The 18,737-nt window shown below is 51.0% G+C and overlaps 1 protein-coding gene across 3 annotated transcripts in view; it reads left to right on the top strand.

Moving 5' to 3' along the window:
• FGF12 (fibroblast growth factor 12) overlaps positions 1–18,737 on the top strand; it is a 176,512-nt gene that overhangs the window by 70,143 nt on the left and 87,632 nt on the right. Inside the window, exon 1 of one of the 3 annotated variants that reach the window (XM_087933749.1) lies at positions 16,783–17,009. The exons of the other annotated variants lie outside the window; for them this stretch is intronic. Within the exon in view, the coding sequence (XP_087789875.1) occupies positions 16,811–17,009 (199 nt within the window). The 5' untranslated portion in view covers positions 16,783–16,810. Of the gene's footprint in view, positions 1–16,782; positions 17,010–18,737 lie in introns of those variants that run through there. 3 annotated transcript variants of the gene reach the window in all.

Raw genomic sequence — 18,737 nt, 5'->3', positions numbered from 1 at the left:
CCCTGATTAGTTGCCACTTCCGGGACTCGGTCTTCCTAACCTGGCCTGTCCTCCTACCTGCACCCCCCTCCCTCTGTGCCATCTCAGCAGCCACTGCCGTTCCCCCCCCCCTCACAGCCGCCTTGCAGGGTTTCTGGCTGCCCCTTGGGGTCCCTTCCCAGCACCCTTCCAAGGTCAGGGAGGGGAGGGGTCTCGGCCACGATGTGTGACGCACAACACGGGTTACCTTTCACCTCCGCTGGCGGGGTTAGAAGGGGGAGCCGCTTCCCTGGAGGGTCTCTTCCCGCTTCCCCAAGCCCCACTCCCAGTTGGGATAGCATCCCGAGGTGGGAATGGCCCCCACCCCAGGGGCCCCTGCGTGGGCCCTTCCTTCTCCCTTCTGCAGTTGGACCCCCAGGCCCCCTTGCAGAACCTCCCCCAGGCCGTCGGGAGGCTCTGGGTCACTCCACACCATGGTGGCTTCGTCTGGAGATTCCCTTCTTGGGGGAAGATGTCGGCCAGCCTCCCACCCGTCCCGGTTGCAGAACAGGGTTTATGGGACAGCAGACCAGAGTACGGGCCGTCCTCAACTTATAACCACGAATGGGTTCAAAATGTATGTTGCTAAGTGAGACATTTGTTAAATAGGTTATGCCCCATTTTATAACTTTCCTTGCCACCGTTGTTAAGTGAATACTCGGTTTTCCCCCAAAATACAACCTACCCTGAAAGTAAGCCTTAGCTTGATTTTTACACGTGCACCCAATATAAGCCCTACCCCAAAATAAGCCCTACTTAAGATCCCACCCACTCCAGAGTGCAGAGGTAAAAATTAAGCCAGGCTGGGGATGGAGGGGGTGGAGCTGTCCTACTACTTACCTTTGGACAGGTGTAGCCAGGCCTCGCACGCCCCAACACCTGCCTGGGCCAGCCCATTTCTTCTGCAGCCGGCAAGGCTGGCCAGGCTTCCCTGAAGGCCTCTGGAGCAGAGAACAAAGCTCTGGATCGATCCAGAACTCTATTATGGGATGCAGAGGCCTTCAGGGAAGCCTTACCAGCTGCAGAAGTTTCTGAAGGCCTCTGACAGTGAAAAGGAGGCCGGAGGACGACGCACGCAAGTGAGGTTAGTCAGTGGATGACATCCCCTGAAAATAAGACCTGGTGCCTTTTTTGGTGGGGAAAAAAATATATAAGACAGGGTCTTATTTTCGGGGAAACACGGTATCATGATTGTTAAGTGAATCAGGCTTCTCCATGGGGCTGTGCTTGTCCAAAGGTCACCAAAGGAAACCACGAGGTGGTCATTGTCCCCTTTCTTTCAGGGCCGTCGTAAGTTCGAATGGTCCTTGACCGTCCCTGGAGGCTTGGGGTGTCCTTGGTCCCTAGGAGGCTGGCCTGGCTCCTTGGTGAGGAGGGCAGCTTCCCGGCCCTCTTAAGTCCTGAATCAGGACATGGCTGTTTCCCAGGAGCTAAAGACCCCCCCCAAAGACCCCCTTTCTGGCTGGGAAGGCCTTCCCGCCAGGCTCCGCCTCTGCTCCAGTCCCTGCGGGATGCAAGAAGCAAGAGCGGATTTTAATGAACTCAGAGAAAGAGTCCTTGGGTGAAAACCCTAAAGGGGGAAACAACCCAAGAATCTCGGGAAGCTCTGAAAAGGATGCGCATAAAAGCCCAGGCCAGCACAATGCAACTGAGGAAGAAGGAGCGGCAGCGGCGGCGGTAGCACGTGGCTCTGGCGCCCCCTAGAGGTACGATGACAGCACACGGGTTGAATCGCTCTGTTTTTTCTTCCCCCTCTGGCTGGACGGGTCCTGAGAACGGGGACAAAGGAGGAGGGGGGCCGTTTGGGCACGACCGAGGTTCGCCCCTCACGGGCAGGTGGCCTTATAAAAGAGCGGGTCTTTGCAATAGGTGCAGATACCTGTAACTCAGGTGTAGGGTGAGGAGGAAGGCTCCTTCTTTGAGCTGGTGGTTGGTTTCCGGATATTTCATTACCTGGGTAGGTAACATTTTTAGGGCAGGGGTCTCCAAGCTTGGCCCCTTTAAGACTTGTGGACATACGATTAGAACGAGGGATAGAACGGGGAGTGCAACTTAGTGAAATGTTTGTGAATAAAGTAAATGAAATAAAATAAATGAGAAAATTGAATTAGGAAGGAATGGGAACACTTTAATTAGTCAATATTTTGTAAAATATAAGTGAAGACGGGGGGAATTGATTATGGAAAGCTAATAATTGTTCCCATAGAGGTATGATATTTAATTGAAAAGTAACGTGAAAAATCTTAAAGACTTTAATGAATTTTAATATTAATGATAGAATTGAATTGGAATGGAATGTTGTTTTAATTATATACATTTATAATTTTTTCTTTTTTTCTTTTTAAGAATACTGTGTGTAGTTTAAGAATGTACCAAGCAGAATCCGAATGGAAGCTATGTGTTATATTGAGTGTTATAACTTTAGTGGGAAGATATAAAGGCGTCATACTCCAATCAGTAACTACAGGAGAAATTTTGTTTAATGAGAAAAGATACTAGACAATTGAAACAGGACAGACAAAAAATATAAGTACAATGATTTGAATTGAGATGAAATAAATACAATAAAATTGAGGACATTAAAAGAGGGGAGAAGAAGCTATGTAGAAAATGTAAAATAGTAATAAGATATGGAATAGAATATAAAAATGAGCATGAACCTGAAATAGTGTCTGCATGAAGAAATGTAACCCGGGATTATGTTGCTTTCAAAAAAGATGTTTTAATTGTGTTTCTTTTCTTTTTGTGAAAACTCAAATAAAATTTACAAAAAAAAAAAAAAAAGACTTGTGGACTTCAACTCCCAGAATTCCAGCTTTGCTGGCCGAGGAATTCTGGGAGTTGAAGTCCACAAGTCTTAAAGGGCCCAAGCTTGGAGACCCTCCCTGGTTTAGGGGATATCCATGTTCTTCTGTTTATAAGGGCTGCAGACGTGGGTGGGTCAAGTGAGGATCTTGTGGTGGGTCAGCGGTGAGTCGTCAGCGAGTCTCGCGATGGATCTTTGTCTGAGATGGTATAGGTTGTCCTGCCTGAGCAGAGGGATAGGCTAGAAGACCTCCAGGATCCCTTCCAGCTCGATTCTATTCTAAAAGAAGGAGATTGCGTCGGGTCCTTGGGAGGTTGAACTGCTGTTGAGGAAGGGTCTTGCGTGGGTTGGTTGAGGGTTGGCGCTGTCTCTGGTTGGCTGTGCGGTTGATTTGGGCTCTGGGGATGGCGGGGGGGTTATAGAAAGGGTCTCTCTGCAGGGTTGGGACGGAGACGCGATGGCGCCAAACTGACCCGTTTTGTCCTAAAGCTCCTTTTCCCTTTGTTGTTCATGAAAACTGAGGGCACAGAGGAGAAGTCCCCACATGGCCTCAACAACTCTCAGAGGGATATAAAGATATAACTATAAATCCTTCCATCCTCCACCCTTCAGTCAGAACGGAAGAAGCTTCTTGGATGAGGAGCGCAACGTCTTCAAGGAAAAACGTAGGGAGTTAGTTGGATTTTTGGGGGGAAAAAAACACAAAGCACCTTTGGGAGAGGGGTTTTCTAAACCCTTTATGGGGAGAGACAGACCCTGCAAACAGAAACAGCCCTACTTGCGGGAGAGAAGGAAGGCGGCCCTTGCGAGGATCCCAAGAGATGCCGAGGGGGCATCTCTTGCCTTCTTCTTTGGTGGGCCTGGGGCTCCTTCCCTGTGGTGGAATCCAGAGTCCCGGGAGGGTTGGGGTCTCCTTCCAAGAGGACAAAGAGAGACAGCAGAGCCGGAAGTGTCTGGTGGGCCCAAAGAGAGCAAGGACAGGCCCCGCCTCACCGGCCTGGAGCCTAAAACATAGGAAGGCCGGCTGCAGGATTTGGATTGGGATAGTCTAGAGCAGGGGTCCCCAACCACCGGGCCCCGGACCGGTACCAGTCCGTGGATCATTTTGTACCGGGCCGCAAAGAAGTGGGCGCCGCCATCTTGTTTCGACGGCGCTTGAGAAAGTGCTTCTGGGTGAGCTTGTCGGTCGTCGGTTGTTGGAAAGCGGCGTTTGGGTGCTGAAGGAATCCTCCTCGCGCCTTAGTTTCGTCGAAGTGGGGGGGGCGGCTTCGAACGAAGAGCCGTCCCGATGGCGGTGGAGTCTCGCATTACTCAGGAGGAAATTAAGAAAGAGCCCGAAAAGCCCGTCGACCGCGAGAAGGTACAAAGGAGGAGTTGAAGGTGGTGGGGAGAAGCGGGGGACGGCTGGCTGGCCGGTCGCTTGGCTCGCCTTGCCTTGGTCGTGCGTGCTAATGCCGGTACCGGTCCGTGGATCATTTTGTACCAGGCCGCAAAGAATGAATAATCGTGAAACTGGTCCCTGGTACAAAAGAGGTTGGGGACCATTGGTCTAGAGAAAAGGAGGAACGTGATAGCAATATTTCAATAGTTGAGGAGCTGCCCCAAAGAAGAGGAGGAGGGGCTCCGATTATTCTCCAAAACCCCAGAAGGCAGGAGAAGAAACAACGGATGGAAACTCATCCAGGACACCTGGAACTAAGGAGGAATTTCCTGACAGTGAGAACAATTAACCAGTGGAACTGTTTGCCACTAGAAATTGTGGATGCTCCATCACTGGAGGTTTTTAAGAAGAGAGTGGAATGGTCTAGGGTTTCCTACCTGAGCAGGGGGTTGGGCTAGAAGACCTCTAAGGTCCCTTCCAGCTCTATTGTGCTTCTGATGCAGTTGACAGAGGAGAGGTCTAGTTATGCAGATAATTGCTTTAGTCCGGCAAGAGTCTGTCCTTAGGCGAACCACAATACAAGCGGCAACCACAATTGAGCCCCAAATTGCCCTGGAGTTGACAGTTGTTAAGTGAGTTTTGCCCCACTTTATGACCTTTTTGGGCCACTGCTGTGAAGTGAATCGCTGCAGTTGATCGGTTGTTAAACCCAGTTGTGAAGGGAATCCAGCTTCCCATCGGCTTTGCTTGTCAGGAGGTCACAAAAGGGGATCATGCGATTCCCCCGGGGACACCGCGGCCGTCGTAAATACAAAACAGTCGCCAAGTGTCTGAATTTGGGTCACGTGATGCCGGGGCTGCTGCAACGGTTGTAGGTGTGAAAAAATGGCCATAAGTCCCTTTTTTTTCAGTGCCATTGCAACTTTGAACAGTCGCTGAGTGAACTGTTTGTGAGTCAAGGGCTGCCAATAGAGGAACTACTTAGAAGAAACTCCACGTGTCGTTACTGGTCCCTGAATTTCTCACAATCCCTGTTGGATCCCATGCAAGCCAGCATAGGTCGTGTCAGGCCCCTGTCGGAATCTGATTCCGGGGGCGGGGCGGGAGGTCAAGCAGCTGACAGGGAGTGGGAGTGGGGCTCTGGTGGCTGTGGGGGAAACTGGGGGAGGGCAAAGTCCTCCTGGGCATTCAGAGGAAGATCCCAGGCCCACCCCGTCTTCATCCTAGGGCACACAGGGAGGAGCGGATAAGGGAGCAACGTGAGTTACGGGTGAGAAAAGGGCCCTGATTCCCTCCATTGGTTGCATCTGGGAAAATAGGATTGAAAAAGGGTGTTTGTGTACAGCACCTTGCTGGAAGCAAAGCATGAATTATCTTTGTTTGTCAAGTCTTATCTGGGTTCCAGCGTCCTCCCAACTGTGTGAGTTTTGTTATCTTTTGACGTCTTCAATCCCTTATCCTGCCCAGTCTCGTTAATTGTTGTGTTGGTTTTTATTTATATTTATATGTACTTTGGGTTTGGATGGAATTTCTTCCGTTTAAAACCTGTTCTTTGGAGAGTTTTCTCTCCAGCCGGTGATAACTGGACACTGGAGGCCAAGTTGGAGGCCTTAAAGGGACTTTACCTGCTTTGCGGACTTGGTTGCTTTTGTGCCACGCCCCGTTGGGTCAACACAGGTGGCTGCCTTCCAGCGTCATGCTTTCGTTTCCTTTCTTAGCGCCGGCTGGACCACGAGATGTTATTCCCTTTTACGACCTTTGTGGCCACAGCTGTGAAGTGAATCGCTGCAGTCATTAACTTAGGAACACGGTTGCTAAGTGAATCCGCCTTCCCCATGGCCATTATTTGTCAGAAGGTCGTAAAAGGGGATCCCGGGAAACTGTAACCGTCATAAATTCGAGTCGGTTGCCATAGTCTAAATTTTGATCGTGGGGGAGGCTACAACGATGGTAAATGTGGAAAAACGGCCATGAGTCCCTTTCTTCGGTGACGTTTTCATTTTGAACCGTCACTAAATCAGTAGTCATAAGTCAAGGACTACCTGTGCGACAGAAGGAGACTTACTACTGCAAGTAGAATAATGAATGAGGAAACCGGCTATGTGCAAAAGAAGGATGTCCCGTCGGAAATGCGTCTCGTTTTTATCCCAGGTGGTCGTTCCTTCACTTCTTCACCTGCCCCACAAATCTTCCCGGTCATTTTAGGAAGACGGGGAAAAGGAGGAAGGAAAAGAAAGGGGGAGGGGGCTCAGACCATCCCCAAGGGCCTTGTCTGGGTCTTCACACCTGTCCCCAGGTGGAGGGGGGGCAGAGAGGAAGCCCGGCAGCATCCTGGACCTTGAGCGGCAGGTGCTCCAGGTGGCCACAGGGGGCAGCCTTGCACCTCAGATGGCAGAGCTGGATCCAGAGGGGGGAAATGCCCGTTTCTGCTCTGCTGGGAGCCGGGAGAAGCTGGCACTGCCCGGGGGTGTGTGGGGCAGACCTTGGGGGTGTCCCCAAAGCAGGGAGGAGGGTGGGATCCTACCACAGGCGCTTGGAGCTCCCTCCTCTCTCTTTCTCTCCCTCCATCTCTCTCTCTCTCTCTCTCTCATCTCTCTTTCTCTCCCTCCCTCCCTCCGTCCCCCCTCCCTCTCTCTTTCTTCTCATCTTTCTTTCTCTCCTTCCCTCCCTCCCTCCCTCCCTCCCTCCCTCTCTCTTCTCATCTCTCTTTCTCTCCCTCCCTCCCTCTGTCCCCTCCTCTCTCTCTCTCTTTCTTCTCATCTCTCTCTCTTCTCTCCTCCCTCCCTCCGTCCTCTCCCCTCTCTCTCTTCTCATCTCTCTCTTTCTCCTCTTCCCCTCCTCCCTCCCCACCCGTCTCTCTGGCAAAGCCCCAGTTGCAGCCCCAGACTTATTTGGGGGGGGGGGCGGCTGTTCCCAGAGGGGAGGTTTCCTGCTCCTTCTCCGTTTATCACGGGAGGTTCCTGCCCTTCTAGAGCCAAAGAGGAGAGCTGGCAAACACAGGTGGCCTTGAGCTGCTTTCTTGGACGGAGCCTTTTAGGCCTCCCGGGGTCCTGAGGGGGGGGGCTTTGGGGGGGCTTCTGGAAGATCGGGGTGCCCCATGTTGGCCTCCCTCCCGGCAGCGAAAGGGTCTAGGACGGAGGTGTCCAACCTGGGCACCTTGAAGACTTGTGGACTTCAACTCCCAGAATTCCCCAGGGCAGCTTTGAACTGGCTCCGGGGGTGGGGGGGCGGTGTGGGGGGGGGTAGCAGGGCCATTTAACACCCAGAGTGACCCCCTGTCTTATCGCGGCTGGCCAAAGCAGTGTCATCCCCCCACTCACCCCGCTGTGCGTGTGCCAAAGATCAGACGGGCAGCTGCCCAGGGGATGCCCTGGACAGGAGGCCCAACAGGAAGGGTGGGGGGCGGGAGGAGCGGCCATGCAGGGGTCATGCCTGGGGGGGGGGAAGGGGCTCTTTCTTTGGGGGTTCAAGAAAAGACCTCCTTCAGTTAAAGTTGGGGCTGCGCCATCGCTGGAGGCTCTCAAGAAAAGTTTGGACAGCCATTTGTTCGTAACGGTATCAGATCTCCTGCCTAGAGAGCAGGGGGTTGGACTAGGTGACCTCCAAGAGCCCTTCCAGCTCTGTTATCCTGTTATTCCTGACAACAATTAACCAGCGCAGCGATTTGCCTCCAGAAGTTGTGTCTGCTCCGTCCCTGGTGGCTATTGAGAAGAGACTGGACAGCCCCTTGCCTGGAATGGCCTAGGGCCTCCTGCCTTGGGCAGGGGGTTGGACTAGATGACCTCCAAGAGCACTTCCAGCTCTGTTACCCTGTTATTCCTGACAGTGAGAACAATTAACCAGCGCAGCGATTTGCCTCCAGAAGTTGTGTCTGCTCCGTCCCTGGTGGCTATTGAGAAGAGACTGGACAGCCCCTTGCCTGGAATGGCCTAGGGCCTCCTGCCTCGGGCAGGGGGTTGGACTAGATGACCTCCAAGATCCCTTTCAGCTCTGTTATCCTGTTATTCCTGACAGTGAAAACAATTAACCAGCGCAGCGATTTACTTCCAGAAGTTGTGTCTCCTCTGTCCCTGGTGGCTATTGAGAAGAAACTGGACAGGCCCTTGCCTGGAATGGCCTAGGGCCTCCTGCCTCGGGCAGGGGGGTTGGACTAGATGACCTCCAAGGCCCCTCCCAACTCTGATATTCTGTGAAGCAGAGCTCCCGGGGAGGACCAGGGCTCCCAGGCAGCATCACCCGAGGGGCACTTTCCAGGTCACAGGAAGTGCTCACATGGCTTCCTTCTGCCCTGGTGGAGGCCATCCAGGCGGCCCTTCACTTACAACGGTTCATTTAGTGACCATTCCAAGTTACAACGGCACTGAAAGAGGTGCCTGATGACCAGCTTTCACTCCTATGACCGTGGCAGCCTCCCCAGGGTCAGGCAGTTTATATCCAGATGGTGCTGTTTTAGGGCTGAAATGCAGGAGTCCGAAAGGAAACTCTGCTTGGCACAGCGCAGTGCCAACCCCTGCTGGAGTCTTTCAAGTTGATGCCCTCAGTATCTTTGTAGCTCATGGTTGAACTGGGGGGAATCTTTAGCGCTGGCTGGTTTTCCTGCAGGTGTTTCAGGACCCAACTAGGTTACATCATCAGTGCTGGAAGGGAGAGGGTTTGTGGAAAGGAGGGGGAGGAAGAGGAGGTGGAGACAGAAGAGGAGGAGGAGGAGGGCTGTGAGGCCCTGGGTGCTCTCTGAGCTTGGTGGTTTTCCTGCAGGTGTTTCAGGACCCAACTAGGTTACATCATCAGTGCCTGATGGGGTTTGTGGAGAGGAGGAGGAGGATTGTGGGCGCTCTGGTGCTCTCTGAACTTGTGTTCCTTGCAAATACATTGTTTGTTACCCAACTAGTACTAGAAGGACTGTTTATATATAACCCAAGCTAACCCCTTCTAGCACTGATGAGGGTACCTAGCTGGGACACGAAACGTCTGGAAGAAAACCACGGAGCAACGACTGTTGCATTCTCTTGTTTTGTTTTTTTAACCCGAAAGGGGAACTGTCTGCCTGTGAATCTTATCAATGGATCTTGCAAGGCTGTTGGTTTCTGAACAGCGTCTTCTAGCCCGTTGAGAGTCTTCCCAACAACCCTCTAAGGTAGAATCCTCACTGGCAAAGATATCCCCCTGCTGATCTGGGGTGGGAATGAATGGGGTGGAAGTTGTGGAGGAGGAGGAGGAGGCCAGGCCAGAGGGAGACCTGGGGTCCTACGAATGCTTTGGAGAAGGGGACTCCAGCTGTGGCCCCTTTAAGACTTGTGGACTTCCACTCCCAGAATTCCTCAGCCAGCAAAGCTGGCTGAGGAATTCTGGGAGTGGAAGTCCACAAGTCTTAAAGGGGCCACAGCTGGAGTCCCTTCCTTTAAAGGACCCTTCTGAAATTCAAAAAAATATGGGGGAAAAATATTGACATTGGACACAATTTGAAAGACAGTGCAATTTTCATGCCTGAACAGCAGGTGTCAGAGACACAACAGTTGTGTTCGCTGCAGAGTGCAGACTGGCCGGAATCGTCTGAGAAAATAAATAGCAACCAACCTTCCTTCCTTCCACAGCGACTGGAGGAAAAACTCAGAGGCAGAGACACTAATATCCCTTCTACATATTTGTGGGCGGGTGTGATTTTTATTGAAGTCATCCTGGGAGGAATAAAACCAGGGCAAACCTTGAGAGAGGAAAGTCAGTAAAATGGGGAGCGGAAGTCAGTACAAGGAGGGGAAAGGGACTCACGAAGAAACAGCAGTTACAAAAAACACGTTTGTATTTGATGGTGTCTTATGACCACAACTGAGCCCAGGATCTCCGTTGCTAAGCAAGACGGTGCTTAACCGAATCTTGTCCCACTTTATGGACTTTCTTCCTGTGGTTGTTCAGTTTTTTATTTTATTTTTTATTTTACTTGGTTTGTCAATCACTTACAAGATAATAGGTATAAGTAAAACCATAGTTATGAATACATGGATACACATAAGAAAAATAAAAAATAAAAATAAAAGAATCAATAGGACAGGGACGGTGGGCATGTTGGTGCGCTTATGCACGTCCCCTAGAGACCTCTTAGGAAAGGGGTGAGGTCCATAGTAGACAGTCTCAGGTTAAAGTTTTGGGGGTTTGGGGAAGAAACCACAGAGTCAGGTAGAGGATTCCGGACATTGACCAATGTGTGGCTGAAGTCGTATTTCCTGCAATCAAGTTTGGTGCGGTTAATCTTGAGTTTGTATCTATTGTGTGCTCTCGTGTTGTTGTGGTTGAAGCTGAAGTATTCATTGACAGGTAGGACATTGCAATGTATGATTGTATATACTATACTTAGATCAGACCGAAGGCGGCGTAATTCAAGGTTTTCTAGGCTTAGAATTTCGAGTCTGGTGGCATAAGGTCTTCTGCAACGCGTAGAGGAGTGGAGAACTCTTCTTGTGAAATTTTTCTGGATTTTCTCAACTGTGTTAATGTCAGAAACATAATGTGGGTTCCAGTGAATCTTTGCATTTGTTAGTAACATGATTGTTAAATGAATCCGGCTTCCCCATTGACTTTGCTTGTCTGGAGGTCGTAAAAGAGGTCACTGCAACCGTCGTAAGTGTGAGTCAATGGCCAACTGCCTGAATTTTGATCACGTGACCATTGGAGATGCCGCCACAGTCGTAAGGGCGAAAAAATGTTTGTAAGTCACTTTTTCCAGTGCTGTCGTAACTTTGGGTGGCCACTAAAGAAACGGTTGTAAGCCGAGTACTACCCACAGAAGAGAATCCCATAATTCCTTCCCTCGTCCCTCTTTTACAACCCCTCAAAAGCCCCAGATCGCAAGTTCATTTCGTTCTGGGTTTTTTTCCCCCAACAAAGGGTCCAGAAAGAGTTTTTGGTCACTAATAGAGGTAAATCCTCGGCTTACGACCGTAATTGAGCTGGGAATTACAACCGTAACTTGCACTGGTCATTGAGTGAGTCATCAACTTGGCAACATTTTGGTTAAGTGGTTAAGTCACAGGATGTTGGAGACGGACATCAGGGAGGGGCAGCTGTCCAGCGCCCCCAAGGGGGTCGTGGGGTCAGGTGCGGTGGGGGTCAGGGAGGACGGATGCCAAAACTCTGGGTCGTAAATCCCCCTTTTTCAGGGGGTCTATTATAGCTGTGGAGGTTGCTAAAAATGGTCGTAAGTCTGAGGACTCCATGTCAATATAATTACAGCTAGGCCTCGACCTATGACTGTTCATGCAGTGACCATTCAAAGGTATAACATCACTGAAAAAATGACTTCTGACCATTTTTCACACTTACGACCATTGCAGGGTCACGTGATCAAAATTCAGACGTTTGGAAACTGACTCGCACTTACGACGGTCCCGGAGTCACATGATCGTCTTTTGCAACCTTCTGACAAGCCAAGTCAATAGGCAGGCCATACTCCACTTAACGACTGTGTTACTAACTTTACGAGAGCGGTTCACTTAACAACTGCGGTGAGAGAAGTTGTAAAATGAGACAAAACTCCCTTAACAACTGTCCCGCTTAGCAACAGAAATTTGGGGCTCAATTGTGTCGTACAGCGAGGACCGCCTGTAAACATTTTACCAGGAGACACACACACATCCACCCGCATCCTTTAGTTTTTAAATATGATTTTGATTTAAACTTTAGAAAAGAAGATAAAATCTAGCACACATTAATATAAAGTAGGGAAGAAAAAAAGAGAAAGAAATCAAAAATAAAGCGAAACGTGCAAGAAAAGAAAAAAAGCTGGAGATTCATAGAAAAGAAAATATACATAAAGAAATAGCTTCTGATGTTCTTCCCAGCAATTAAAAGTGTATTAAATTTTAACCTTTCTCTGAAGTTGCATCATAAAACTTTCTATAATCTATTCTAATTCTAATCATCAAAGCCATAAATCAGAAGTTCATTTTTATGCAAAAAGTTCACAAGAAGTTTTTAGTCAGCAATAAATGCAAATAGCGTCTTTTCTTTGATCGAAGAAATTAATGCATCCATCTCAGAAAGACCTGTCATTTTCACGAAATATTCCTCCGCAGCTCTATCCTTAAAATAATCTGGCAGCAATAATCATCTATTGAAATAATTTTCCGTGGCTTTTTCCCCTTTTTATTTCATCAGTCCTAAAAGGACAAGGACAAGTTCTGGCTTCAACTGAATATTAACTTTTAAAATCCTTTGCATCCAATGATGTGTATATGAATCCAATTAAAAATAAAATTACCTGATCACCAAGCACAATTAAATTAACTACATATCCATCTGTATTGATCCGTCGGCATATTATAATTCAAAATTCCTAGCCCAATTTATCACACATTCTTTAAGCTGTTCTTTTTTTTTTAAAGAACAAGTTTTATTGATTTTTAAAGACAAACAAAACATAAAACATAAAAGTATAAAACCTCCTTTCTAAGAATTACTTATACGTTTTAACAAGGCAAATAAAGCATTATTTTTTAAAACATAGTTCCACATTATCAGCATTAAGCTGTTCTTCTTTTGCCTTAAAATTCAACAAAATGTATACATTTTAGTAATTATACGCTCATCATTAGTATACAATTGTACCATAAACCTTTTTATCAAATATTCCTTTACCAACACTAGCCATAACCCAAACTTAAACCCTAAAACAAAAGTTCACTGATTTTCTGTCTTGAACACAAAATTCCAAATCTTTTTTTCCAACCCCAATAATCCTAAAAGAATTTTACTTTAATTTTAAGAATCTTCTGCATTATATAACATGGATCTGGGTCCAGCATTTCTCTGCTTTGTCACAAATCCCCCAAATTCAATAAAAAGTACCTTCTTTACATTTCCAACAGAATTTTGAAACACCTTTATACATCTCTGGCAATTTATTAGGAGTTAAGTATCAATCATACATCATTTCATAAACAACATTCTTTCACTTAATAATTCAATGTAAATTTTCAACAGTTCACCCGCATTTATTCGCATTGCTCAGGCACTTTATTCTATCCGAAGTTCCTTGCCTGCAGAATTATATGCTGTTTTCACATACTTATTTATATTTATTGAAAGACAACAAAGGACAAGTATTAAAAAAAAATGGAAAGAGGGAACACGTAACTAAAACAGAATACCAGCAAATAGCTCGAATCTGCAAGGAGAAAATTCAGGAAAGCTGAGGCTCAGAATAAACTTAACACTTGCAACTAATGCCTAATAATAACAATAATAACAATAATAATTAATAAAAACTTTCTTATGTAAGGAACAAGAAGAAAAAATGTCAAATTCAGTTGGCACTTCCTGTGTTCTTAAGGCTCCTGCTTATTTCCAGAAAGTGTTTCATATCCGGATGTTGGGGTGAGCAAGGCGTGGTTTTTGGGGTGCTCCCCATCCAGTCTGTAGCTTTGCACGCCTGAACAGTTGCTTGGTGTTGATTCCGAAAGACAGGTGACAGGTGACAAGAGGCCTCGATCTTCATCTACTCCCCCTTTGCACCCACCCCTGCATTCTGGTTCATCTAATCCCCCCCCACCCAATCCAGTTAATTCTTGGCAATTCACCCCCTCCCCCCTGTGCCACAAGCCCCATTTAGGTGTTGGACAACGCAACCCAGGAAGAAACTACTAATAAGGCAAATGCAGCTTTTATTGATTAGATGAGCAAACTCGGACAAGCTCTTGGCTGCAGCTCAGTGGCTGGAAGAGGCTGAGTGTGGGGCAGGCACAGCCACACCACGCGCACAGCCACAAGCGTCACCCCAGAACGTTTCCTTCCCGCACTAATGCACCCGAAGGCCCCCCACGTGTGAAGGGACAGAACTTGGCTTTCTTCTGGTCCCTGTAGTCTACTCTGGGTTTCTGCTGGAAAATAGTTGTTGGAATTCTGGGAGTGGAAAGTCCACAAGTCTGAAAGTCACCAAGTTTGGGGCGGGCTGATCTTTGTGAATGGGCAGCTAGGAAGGTCATTTTCCTACTCATGGGAGTCTCTCTCTCTAGCTGGTGGATATTAGCCTTTGGGGAACTGCCCTGGAAGGCTGTCTGGAGTTTGGGGTACGGGGTTTGTTTCCTTGATAAAGACACAAGCAGGACCAAATGGGGCAGGGGGAACATGGATTGCTCTCTTCCCACTGTGGCACTTTGCTCGGGCTGTGTCCCGATTCTTACACTTGTGAGTAAAACACACACACACAGGTGGCTTTCTTGCCTCCTGTAACGCAGCATCGCTGGGTATGAAAAGGGATTCGTGAAGGCCAATTAATTCTAAGGAGCCCAGTTTGGTTCTGCTCTGGGTCGCGAATGGGGCGAGGGGTCAGAGGCCTTGGCAGCCCGTTTGTGGGGCGTTTGCATGCGTGTGTGTGTGTGTGTATACATAGGCAAGTGCAGTAGTGTGCGGACTGCGGTGGTGCTTTCTTTCTTCCACAGCTGGAAGAAAAAGGACTTTCAGAACTTTGGAATTACGTTTTGTGCTGTTTGCTTATTTACAGCTGATCCTTGACTTACAGCAGTTCGTTCAGTGACCGTTTGAAGCACTGAAAAATCTGGATTTATGACCGTTTTTCACACTTACGATCATTGCACAGGATGGTCACGTGATCAAAATTCAACCGCTTGGCAACTGATTCATACTTATGACGGTCACAGAGTCTCCCAGGGTCACGCAATCCCCTTTGCCGGCCTTCTGAAAAGCAAAGTCAAAGGGGAAGCCCGATTCACTTAACGACCGGGTTAGTTACTGACCAACTGCAGCAATTCACTTAATATCTGTGGCAAGAAAGGTCGTAGAATGGAGCAAAACTCACTTAACAAATGTCTCACTTAACAACGTGAATATGGGGCTCAATTGTGGTCATATGTCAAGGACGACCTGTATTCATTTATAATATTTCCAGGCTGCCTGTCTTAAGGGAACTATTTTCGTGCCATTTAAGGGCCCTTGTCCAGCCTTATTGTGCTGAGGGACAGACAGGTCCACTCATCCTCACGCCTGTCACTTCTTTCCAGCACTGGAGGAATTTATATCCACTTTTCCTCCAATTTAGATCCGCCTTTCGGGTTTTTGTGCTAGAAACAGAATAGAATAGAATTGGAATTGGAATAGAATAGATATTGGAATGAAGAATAGAATAGGAATAGAATAGAATGTAGGAATACGAATAGAATGGAATGGAATACAATAGAATAGAAAATAGAATAGACTAGACTAGACTAGACTAGAATATAGGAATAAGAAGGGAAGGGAAGGGAATAGAATAGAATAGATACTGGAATGTAGAAAAGAATAGAAAATAGAATAGAATAGACAATAGAATAGGATAGGATAGGATAGAATAGAATAGATATTGGAATGTAGAATAGAAAATAGGATAGAATAGAATAGGAATAGAATAGAATGTAGGAATAAGAAGGGAAGGGAATAGAATAGAATAGAATAGAATAGATATTGGAATGTAGAATACAAAATAGAATAGAATAGGAATAGAATAGAATGTAGGAATAAGAATGGAAGAGAGTAGAATAGAATAGAATAGAATAGAATAGAATAGAATGTAGGAATAAGAAGGAAGGGAAAAGAATCGATCCCCGTTGGACATTCACGGCATCAATCCCGGGCCAAGAGAGGCTCCGTCCGGGGCTCGGCTGTCTGGGCGATCGGGCCCAAAGCGCTGATCCAGCCGCGATCCAAAGCGACCGCGCAGGCTCCCGCGGGCGCCGGAGTCCCGGGGAAGCGGGCGGGGGTCCCGGGTGGGGACGGGGGCAGCCTTCCCCCTCCCCGCTGCAGCGCCACAGGTGGCGGGACCCTCCCTCCGCTGGGGCCGGGCGGGCTGCTCGGGGGTCGCGGGGAGGGGGTCGGGGCGGGCAAGGTGGCCTCGGGGAGGAAAGCCCCCGCGGTCACGTAGCCTTGCGTCGAGGGGGCCCGGGCGGGAGGGGGCCGGCGGGGGGGGCGCCGCTCTCCCATCCGCAGCGCAGCCTGGCCGGGGCGGGGGCGCGGGGCCCGGGCGGCGGGGGCGGGCGCGCGGCAAAGCCCGCCTTCCCCGCCGCCGCCGCCACCAGCGCGAGGACGGGCGGCGCCGCTGCTTCGCCTCCGGAGCTGCCGCCGGGCGGGGGGACTGGCTGGCGATGCGGGGCTTTCCTCCTCCTCCTCCGCCTCCTGCCGCCGCCGCCGCCGCCTCCTTCCCCAGCCGCGGCTGTCCCGGGAGGCCGGGCGGCCAGTGCGGGAGAGGAGCCGCCGCCCCGTCGGGCTGCTGAGGCGTGGCCGGCTGCGGGCAGCGGCGGGCAGGCCAGGCGGCTCGGGACCCCCGCCGGCTCCTCCTTCCCTGCGGCGCCGCCTCCCCCCGTCCGTCGGAGCCGCCGCCGCCGCCGCCGCCGAGGAGCGGAGGTCGGTCGGTCGGTCGGCGGGGCCCCGGGGCCGGGCCGGCGGCGGCGGCGGAGCGAAGGCGCCGCTCCGGCCGTCCCGGGGCCGTCTCCGGCCGCGCCGATGGAGCTCCGCGGCGGCTTGGGCAGGCGGGGCTGGGCCGGCGGCGGCGGCGGAGGCGGCGGCGGGCGGTGAAGCTGGCCGGCGCCGGCCTGTGAGACCTCTGCCCGCCCGCCCCGTCGGCCATGGCCGCGGCCATCGCCAGCTCGCTGATCCGGCAGAAGCGGCAGGCGCGCGAGTCCAACAGCGAGCGCGTCTCCGCCTCCAAGCGCCGCTCCAGCCCCGGCAAGGACGGGCGCTCCCTCTGCGAGAGGCACGTGCTGGGCGTCTTCAGCAAGGTGCGCTTCTGCAGCGGCCGCAAGAGGCACGTCCGGAGGAGGCCAGGTGGGTCCGCCGCCCGGCTAACGGACCTCGCGGAGGCCCCGCGCGGCTCCCCGAACCCCCTCCCCCCTTCGGCGGAGAAGTTTGAGGCCGCGGGGCTTTGCGCGAATCGGGATCCGGGGCCAGGCTGAGCGCGCGGCGTGTGCCGAGCCCGGCGAGGGTCGTCCGGTTGGGCCCCGTCCCTTCGCCCCGCGGTGCCTTCCCCCCATCGCTTTGAGAAGCCCGTCCCTGGATCTCCCCTTGGTGCTCAGTCCCCAGGAAGAAGGGAGGAGAAGGGCCACGTTCCCACGAACCCCTTTGGGGGCTGGGTTCTCTAGGTCGGCCTGTCCCGCCACCCTGGTCGGTTGGGTCACTGGAGCCTTTGGTGGATTCCAGGATTGGAGGGGTGGGCTGGAGAGCCTCTTCACAAGGTTGGGACCCTTGGGTGTCCCCTCCCCCTGGGCTGCTGAGTCAGGCTTCCAGCGTAACCTACTCGGAAGTTGCCCAACGGTGGCTCCCTTCTTAGCCAGGGGGAATTGGCCGTAATCGCCCCCCCGTTTTCCAAGCCTTTTGCGGGCACCCCTGCCCTCTGGGCTTCATTGGGGGCTTCTATGGGGGGGGAGGCTGCTGCTTCCAGCTTCGGAGCTGGCCGGCTTTCCTCACTGCAGTTTGCTGCATCAAGTGACCGTTGAACTGGACAGTTGGCCCCCCAAGTGTGGAAGGAGAAAGGGACGGCAGCCCCAGGGGAGGGTCCGGCTGAGCCGCTGACCCATGGAGGGTCCCCAGGCCTGGGTTGCGCTCATAACCTCGGCTAGTTTTAAACCTGATTTGGACTTTTGCGGTTGTGCGCGGCGCGCTTGAATGGAGGTGGGGTCGTTTGCTGGCTGTGGGGGGTTTGGGGACAGCGGCCGAACAAGGGCCGCCTGACCCAAAGGATAGCCGTTAACTTGTCATTTGCACAAGGACGTAATCCTGGTTCCCACCGGATCTCGGTGTCTCTGCCTGTAAAATGGGAATCTGTTGGGAGGGTCCTGGGTGCCCTCCGAGCTTGGCGGTTTCCTTGCAGACGTCTCATGACCCAAACTAGGGAACATCATCAGGGCTGCTCCGCCCTGAGCTGCAACTACTCTCCTCTATTGGAAATTACTCTTGACGCTGTCAGGGGTTCTCAGCCCTGACTCTTGTTGGAGATCGCCATTCCGTTATGGGTCTCTTCTCAGTCCAAGCGGTGTTTCCAGCTCGATCCAGTTCCGTTGAATTGGGGATCCCTCCACCAGTGCAAACGACCAAGAGACCTGGCCTCTCTGTATTGATCTGGGTTGTGTGTTTTGTGTGTGTGTGTGTGTGTGTGTGTGTGTGTATAGGAAGGGATCCCTCAGCATATGTCAGGGGCTTTTTCTCACCAACCGTTCAGAGCAAAACAGCTGGCATTTCTCCTGCTGCTGGGCATTTGCTTGGAAGAAGCTGGCATTGTCTTTCTCTACGCAACCCAACAACGGTGGACTTCCTCTGGGTTTCCTTCAGGGGTGCTTTGCTTTGTTCTGCTGAAGTTGGGGTCCCTCTCTGGGCTGCTGGGTTCCCTTCGTGGCCCAGAGGAAGGAGGAGGCTCCTAGGGCCACACCTAACCCCGTCCTTGCCCTTCGCCCAGCTTGGGCACCGCGTGCGAACGGCTGCATTCATGTGAGACACGTGACACACGTAGTCCTCCACTTGCGACCACGGTTGAGCCCGTCCTTTATGTTGCTGAGTGGA

This window comes from Pseudonaja textilis, chromosome 4 (assembly GCF_049901715.1).
Source record: "Pseudonaja textilis isolate UNSWEBS1 chromosome 4, rPseTex1.2, whole genome shotgun sequence".
NCBI classification, from domain to species: domain Eukaryota; kingdom Metazoa; phylum Chordata; class Lepidosauria; order Squamata; family Elapidae; genus Pseudonaja; species Pseudonaja textilis.
Note: the sequence above shows the minus strand (reverse complement) of the source record. Positions and strands in the feature narration are given on the sequence as shown.